Below are 8,349 nucleotides of genomic sequence, written 5' to 3'. Positions count from 1 at the left end.
TGTTATGCAGAACAAATGGTTCTTATTTATTTTCTTATTTATTTATTCATTCATTCATTTATTTTGGGTTAGGGTTAGGTTGTAAATAAAGAGAAAGCAAGATTTGAGTTGGACATGGAATATTTTTACTGAACTTCAGCATAGGGGTGACTGCATGCCATTTTTTTTTTATTTCACTACACTTTTATGAAGTTAAAGTGGAGAAGAGAAGGCAATTTGAGGTTGTCAACATGAGAAAAAGAACTAGCATTATAGAAAAGTACCTGACCCTATAGATATTTTTGTATTTCCCCAATATAAATGGAATTATGTTCTTTAGGTCACCTATTGTTTATATACTCCACCAGTGAATGATATAAGCCACCTGTCTTTCTTATACCGCATGGTACCTAATGAAGCACATCAGTATACTGGGATTGTCCAGCTGTTGCTTCATTTTCAATGGAAGTGGATTGGGATCATGGCCATGGACGATGATAAAGGAGAAACTTTTGTGAAGACCTTAGAAAAAAGCTTTTCTGATAATGGAATCTGTATTGCCTTTACTGAACGAATGCCACTCCAAAGCAACATTTTTGGTATTGTTAGTTTCAATGACATGTTTAGGGAAATAGCCCTGTTGCTGAGTAGAGCAAGTGTCAATGTCTGCGTTATAAGTGCTGATGCTCACATGATGTTAGATTTGCAGCTAGTGCTCAATCTCGCTGAATCAGACATGATACTCCCAGTGGAGAAGGTATGGGTGATGACAGCCCATTGGGATTTTTCAGTGGAGCCCTTTTTAAATAATTTAAATATGCAGATCTTCCATGGTGCCTTGTCCTTCACAAGTCACACCTCTGAGATGTCAGCATTTCAGAATTTCCTTCTCTTCCAGGATCCCCATTCTCTTACCGATCATTTTATCAGAGTCTTCTGGGAACAAGCATTTAAATGCTCATTTCCAGCTTCTGCAATAGACATGAAGAACCAGGGAAGCTGCACTGGCAATGAGAAACTAGAAAACCTCTCACACCCTTTTTTTGAAATGAGCATGACTAGTCAAAGCTACAGTGTTTATAATGCTGTTTATGCTGTGGTGCGCGCTTTGCATACATTATATTCATCCAAAGAGAAATATGGAGCATTGTTGGTTAGAGATCATCCAAGGACTTCTAAATCACAATATTTTCAGGTAACATTTCAGCTCGAAGGCAGATTTTTTTGATCATCAATGTTATTGTTAATATTAATGCTTTGATTTATATAAGAAGGATTCTCATGCTGTATATAATGCATTACTGTGCATTCCCAAAGGAGATACAGTGAAGGTGAGACAGTGATTATTCACTTGATTTATGACCACAATGGGGATCAAAATTTCCATTGCTAAGCAAGTCAGTTGTTAAGTGAGTCCTGCCCAATTTTATAACTCTTTTTGTCCTGATTGTTAAGTGAGTCATTGTAGTTGTTGAGAGAATTACATGATTGTTAAGTGAATCCAGCTTCTCTCATTGACTTTACTATCAAAAGCTGGATGGGAAGGTCACAAATAGTGATCATATGATCCCAAGACACTGCAACTGTCTAAATATATACCAGATGCCAAGCACCCAAATTTGGATCACATGGCTTTGAGGATGCTGCCATAGTCAGAAATGCAAAGACCAATCATAAGTTATTTTTTCAGTGTGATTGTAACCTTGAATGATCAATAAATGCATGGCTGTAAGTCTAGGACTACCTGAAAACAATGTAGGTAAAATATATGCAAGTAGACTCCATAGTGTAATAAAAGACTATCATTTTTGTAAGTTTTGAAAGAAATGAGAAGTTTATTCTTGCAGATGCATGATGCTACAAAATCCAGAATTTATACCTAGATATCAAATCCGTCATTTTGCAGAATATTCTAACTTAAGTAAATAATAAAAAATTGCATAATAAGTGATAGCAGGAAAAGTATACATAATTGCTCAATAATCACTTGGATACCTGCCCAGCCTCTCTGGGAAGCAGACAGCATATAAATTTACAGTAATCATAACACCAGTGACGTAGGTGTATCAAGATATTTCTATGCAAAAAAATATATATTTATTTTTAAATTTGAAATACATTATCTGCTAGTTCTTAGTATCCTTTTAAAAACTGAGTTGAACTAAAATATTTGATTGGGGAAGGAAATAATGAGACCACCAATAATGGAATGATAAAATAATTAAATAGCTTCAGAGTATAGCAAAACTTTATTCCAAGCAAAACATTTTTCACTTTTCCCACCACTTTGGTAATACTTGTCAAAACTTCATTTATTCCAGCTTTACCATTTCCTAAGTCAAGTCTCCTTTAATAACAGTGCCGGAGACAAGGTGTCTTTTGACAAGAAGGGTGAATTGCTAGCTGGATTTGACATTATCAACTGGGTTACTTTCCCTAACAAATCCTTCGTGAAAGTAAAAGTGGGACAAATGGATCCTCAAGCACCCTCAGGGAGAAAGTTCTCCATCAATGAAAGAAAAATCACATGGCCGACCCATTTTAACCAGGTAGGATGCCAATTGTTTCCAGTTTGAAAACCAAAATAGATACCCTTCTTCTCAGCAATTAACGATTCCCAATATTTTAAAAATAAGTGTCTGGATGAGGACATACTTGATGTTTTTGATCCTGTTTGTGAAATTTGTGGATAAGTAAAGCTAGTTTGCAAGGGGAAGGGGGACTGAAAGAAATTGATGGCTTCTGTTCTCTTTTTCTGCAAGGAAATGGAGAGCTTTCAAATGGGAAAATGCTTAGTTGCCCCAAGAAGGTTCTACTGGGTATCTTTAATACCTCTGATCGAGGAGATGCATTTTTATTATTGAGTCTTGCCGGTCTAGGTTTTAGGCCCTCCTTATTGCCTAAACTTACAAGTCACATTAGCCCCAGGCCACATGGTGATAGTTAGAACAATTAATCAGTGGAACAACTTGCCTCCAGAAGTTGTGAATGCTCTAACACTGGAAATTTTTAAGAAAAGACTGAACGGCCATTTGTCTGAAATAGTATAGGGTTTCCTGACTGAGCAGGGGGTTGGACTAGAAGACTTCCAAAGTCCCTTCTAACTACTACTACTACTACTACTACTACTACTACTACTACTGTTGTTGTTGTTGTTGTTGTTGTTATTTGTTTTCTCCCTGTCCTTTATACAATTAGTTTTGGGGGATTATTTTAGATTTCCTAAAAGAGCAGATTAGTGGCCCTGTGCTGAAGACAGTTGCCTCCCACTTGAAAAATTGAGAGTTCAATCCTATCTCCCCCTCAGGGGGCAAAGAAAAAAATATTTGCTATGAACAACATGTGGCATCAGGAAGAGCATCTGGCCAGGAAACACTCAGATCCATCCAATAACCCTGACTTTACATCCAATTAAGAGATTGCAGATCATAAAAAGGATGTTTTTATTGTAGATTTCCTACAAACACAAAGACACAAGCAGACAAAATTAACACATGCATATGAATATTTCTAGAGGTTTATGTTGCATGTACTGATTTCCAAAAAAAAGTTGGATTCAAGGGAATAAAATACATTTCTCTCTCTCAATAATGAATAGACAATACCTCTTGCTCTGTGCAATGATCATTGCCCACCAGGTTCCAGAAAGAAAAGGAAGGAAGGGGAGCCATTTTGTTGTTATGATTGCAATACTTGTCCATCAAGAAAGTTTTCAAATGAAAGAGGTAGGAAATATTGTATTGTAATGCTTGTACATGTGCAAATGGGTATATCCATAAAGACACACACATTTCCGTTCCAAGACCCATAGCTGTCCATTGATATTTTTTTTACATAGAATGATTTCAATTAGTAAATTTGGTAAACTAAAATATGCACAATTTGAAATAATGAATTCTGAAATATATATTTTCACAGATATGGATGACTGCTTAGACTGTCCAGAAGAACAATATCCAAACAAGGGAAAAAATATCTGCATTCCCAAAGTTTTAAATTTCTTGTCTTATAATGAAACTTTAGGCATCACTTTGACTATTCTGGCTTTATCATTTTCTGTGACCACAGTGGCAGTACTTGGAATTTTCATAAAACATCGGAATACTCCCATTGTCAAAGCTAACAACCGGAATCTCACTTATATTCTCCTTGTTTCCCTCTTCCTCTGCTTCCTCTCTTCCTTGCTATTCATTGGTCAACCCCAATTGCTGACCTGTCTTCTTCGCCAAATTGCTTTTGGGATCATCTTCTCAGTTGCTGTTTCTTCAGTTTTGGCCAAAACCATCACAGTGGTTCTAGCTTTTATGGCCACTAAGCCAGGATCAAAAATGAGAAAATGGGTGGGGAAAAGATTTTCCAACTCTCTGATTCTCTGTTGTTCCTGCATTCAAGCAAGTATTTGCATACTGTGGCTATATACTGGCCCTCCCTTCCCAAATCTGGACATGCATTCTCTTCCAGAAGAGATTGTGGTCACATGCAATGAAGGATCAGGCAACATGTTCTATTATATTTTAGGCTATATGGGATTGCTGGCTCTTATCAGCTACATTGTGGCTTTCTTTGCTCGGAAGCTGCCAGACACTTTTAATGAAGCCAAATTTATTGCTTTTAGCATGCTGGTATTCTGTAGCGTATGGGTGTCTTTTGTCCCAACTTATCTGAGCACCAAAGGAAAATACATGGTAGCTGTGGAGATCTTCTCCATCTTGGCTTCCAGTATAGGAATATTGGGATCTTTATTTTTCCCTAAATGTTACATAATTGTACTGAGGCCAGAACTCAATACAAAGGAGCACCTAAAAACAAAAAATTAACAATTACTCATATCCATTGATTTTGAAAACTTAGCATTGGCTTTGAGAAGAAAATTGGAAAGATAAAATGTTGCTCAGTTGTGAAGAAGAAAGTGTAAGATAAAGACTCAGAATAGCCCCAACTTGACCTCACTGTCTGTTAATATAACCTATAACAATAAAATAATATTCCTGGAATCCCTGCAACATCAGTTTTGTGACCTGACCTACTTGAAAACATCATTAGAAAGTAAACATATTTGATTATATTTCTTTTTCAGATCTTAAACCAGCTGAACAAAGACAGGATACTGTATTTATTTCACTGTATAAACTGTATATCTATGTTCACTTTTATCCTCCATTTCATATTTATTTCATATTATATATCCTCTCATTAAAAGAGTTCCATTATGACTGCTATTTATTTTGACTGGTGCGATAAAAGGCAGATTGCTAACCATTGTTTAAAGTTAAACTTGCAATATGTGAAAATATAATGTATAATGGGCACTCCTTTTCAGCGTCTGTGGAAGTTTCTAGGTAAGAATAAAAATGGTTGGCTGGCTAGAGCCTGCTGGCTGGGAAACTGAAGGCCACACATCATAAAATTATTTTGGTTGAGAAACACTGGGCTCAGAGTCGACTCCTTCATGTGAAGCCATAACAAGCTGACCCATTTCAACCTGTCTGAATTCTTGGCCCACCTGCTTCACAAAGTGAGGCATCATAAAAAATTATGAAAGTGAAAATGGCTGGTTTAATTATACCCCATGTCTGCCCTCCTATCCAAGCATTTTTAATTACTTTTAAGATAATTTTATGGTTCTTTTGGGTCATAAGAATGCAGTACAACATATTTAATGGATAAAGTCAAAGGACTATGCACTCCATCATATTATTTCCTCAACTGATCAAATGCCTACAGGATGCCTATAGGAAACTTAAATGTGGATATAATCATGCCCTTAAGAACCAACTTATTTCTAATCCTGGAGGTATAATACCAACTTATGCCTACTAGCCACTCATAAACTTATCTTCACTACTCTGCAATGCATTCTAAGGTATATAACATCACAAGATCATATGGAAGCAGATTCTTTAGCTAAATATGTGATTTAGCAGTACTCTATTCCTTAGGCAGAATTCTTTTTAACAGACCTTCTTACTTCAGTTTCTTTACATGTTGGTTCCAGAGAGTTTTCTTGGCCATATAAAACATATATTTACTGTGAAACCATGTGTCCTCTTAATATATTGGAACAGAATTATTTTTTTCCTAGCTATATGCTACAGTTACTCCTTGTCATTTCCCCACCCATCATCTTATAGCCAGGTACCATTTCCATATCTAAGATTTGCATTTCTAAAACCACTCTTGAAATGTTACATTCTGTTTTGCTTGCCACAATATAAAAAGATGTTGAAATTTTAGAAAGAGTGCAGAGAAGAGCAACAAAGATAATTGGGGACTGGAGGCTAAATCATATGAAGAACAGTTAGAGGAACTGGGTTTGTCTAGTCTAATGAAGAGAAGGATATGAGAGCAATCTTCCAATATCAAGGAAGCTGCCACAAAGAAGAGGGGGGTCACCTATTGTCCAAAGCACCTGAAGGCAGGACAACAAGTAATGGATAGAAACTAATCAAGGAGAGAACCAGCCTAGAACTAAGGAAAAAAATTCCTGACAGAACAATTAATCAGCAGAACAGCTTGCTTCCAGAAGTTATGGGTGCTCCATCACTGGAGGTTTTTCAGAACAGCCATTTGTCCAGAATGGTATAGAGTCTCCTACTTGAACATGGGTGTACAAGAAGACCAATTCTTCCATCTTTGCTGTTCTATTATTCTGTTATATCATAACAAGATATGATAAACATGTTTTCTTCATAATTTCTGATGTCATGGAGGTTACAATCCTCTTGAGATGGTAATTCCTGTCATTATCACAAAGTGCTGTGATTTATCTTCTATTCTGGAAAGACTGATTAAGCTTTATAAGTCTATAGGCACATGCAATAGTAACCCTATTTCAGTCTGTTTCTTTTATCCTTTTTGGAAAACATTTTTCAGAAGTCTGGAAATCACTAAGTGTCACACTTAGTATGACGATGGCACTAGACTGAGGTAAAGGATTTGGTGTATAAGAGAAGGTACTTCTTCATTCTTGCAGATGTCAAAGCTCTTCCTTTTGCTGCTACTTTTAGTGTTTCCACAAATTGAGGGGAAAGCTCTTCCTAATTCATGTTGTGTGAATTATTCCCTTCCTATTCAACATGAGTATTATCAGCCCGGAGACTTCATCATTGGTGCAATCTTTTCTCAACTCTTCATGCCAAAATTCGATCCATTATTTTTCACTGAGGATCCCCTGGCAATGGTTGAAGACATGTATACGTAAGGAAACCTTTTTTTTTTGCCCTCTCTGACAAAATGTTTAAATAATCACCTAAGTAGTTATGAGAAACAAAGGAATGTGGAGTTACGCTTCTTAAAGAAAGACAGACCTCATCTTGTTCATATAAACAAAGCTATCAACAAATGGCCTAAATGAAGTTTTAAAATATTAGGCAGGCAGGCAGGCAGGCCAGCAGAAATGCAGGAAGGAAGGAAGGAAGGAAGGAAGGAAGGAAGGAAGGAAGGAAGGAAGGAAGGAAGGAAGGAAGGAAGGAAGGAAGGAAGGAAGGAAGGAAGAAGTTTTGTTTAAAAATTAGTACGAATGCTTCATAAAAGCTTGTTCTAAGTTTTGCTCTCATTTAGGACTTTGGCAGTGTCTAATTGTTCAATGCCCCTGAGGAAATGCTACTAATCATGAAAAAGGTTATTTTATAATAAGGTTATTTACTCCTTAGGCTACCATAGAATTCTTCACAGTAAGGCAATTTCCATTATTGACATAGATAATGGTCTGACAGTTGTCAACAAGTCATATTTGAAAAATTAATATTGTGGCTCTTTGCAGTCCATTATTAGGTCCATTATTCCATTACAAATATAAGAAATTTGTTCAGCGAAAAAAATGTGCTGCACTTTTTCAGTTGGTGGACTGCTTGCTGCTTCCATTTCATTAAAATCAGCTTCCAAGTCTGATCTGTATTGTCATCATGTCCAATCCTGCCAGTCTTATAATTTCAAAAATAAGTTAGACAATTAAGAGGATAATATGAATCTTTATCTTACCACTTCTGTTTTCATAATTATTATTTCTCTGCATAGTTCCTCACTTTGCCTTTTATATAAATTAAGCATACAAAATCTGTGCTGTATGTTCATTTTATATTCTAAAGATACATCATCTAGATTAAATCTTGCTGCTACACAGTATTTTCTAATGTATCCTAGCTGACCAGATAACATTTCTTTATGTAGTTAAACAACATTTAAGGAAGAATAGAATACAGTGCAGTAAAGGAACTTGTTTGATCCTTAACCCTTTCTTCTTTCCTTCCTTCCTTCCCTCTCTCCCTCTCTCCCTCTCTTACTTCCTTCATTCCTCAGATCTCTGAGGATTTGTTTCAAAAGTACCAAATTATTTTAAAGTCTGACAATAGCAATAGCACTTAGACTTAC

The 8,349-nt window shown here is 36.2% G+C and overlaps 1 protein-coding gene across 1 annotated transcript; it reads left to right on the top strand.

Annotated features, from left to right (window-relative positions):
• The first annotated feature begins 460 nt into the window (after nt 1-460).
• LOC120317480 (vomeronasal type-2 receptor 26-like) lies at nt 461-4,938 on the top strand. Its single transcript, XM_039364132.1, has 3 exons — nt 461-736; nt 3,578-3,716; nt 3,898-4,938. The coding sequence occupies exons 1-3, from the start codon at nt 461-463 to the stop codon at nt 4,794-4,796; spliced, it is 1,314 nt and encodes a 437-aa protein (XP_039220066.1). The 3' UTR covers nt 4,797-4,938.
• Nucleotides 4,939-8,349: the final 3,411 nt, after the last annotated feature.

This window comes from Crotalus tigris, unplaced genomic scaffold (assembly GCF_016545835.1).
Source record: "Crotalus tigris isolate CLP2741 ecotype Arizona unplaced genomic scaffold, ASM1654583v1 scf7180000019652.295055, whole genome shotgun sequence".
NCBI classification, from domain to species: Eukaryota; Metazoa; Chordata; class Lepidosauria; order Squamata; family Viperidae; genus Crotalus; species Crotalus tigris.
Note: the sequence above shows the minus strand (reverse complement) of the source record. Positions and strands in the feature narration are given on the sequence as shown.

Bases quoted from the DNA above. Each gene is read 5' to 3' on its own strand.
- LOC120317480 (XM_039364132.1), top strand. From the start codon at position 461: ATGGCCATGGACGATGATAAAGGAGAAACTTTTGTGAAGACCTTAGAA. The intron at 737-3,577 runs GTATGGGTGATG...AATAATGAATAG, and splicing joins TGATACTCCCAGTGGAGAAG to ACAATACCTCTTGCTCTGTG. The intron at 3,717-3,897 runs GTATTGTAATGC...ATATTTTCACAG, and splicing joins TGAAAGAGGTAGGAAATATT to ATATGGATGACTGCTTAGAC.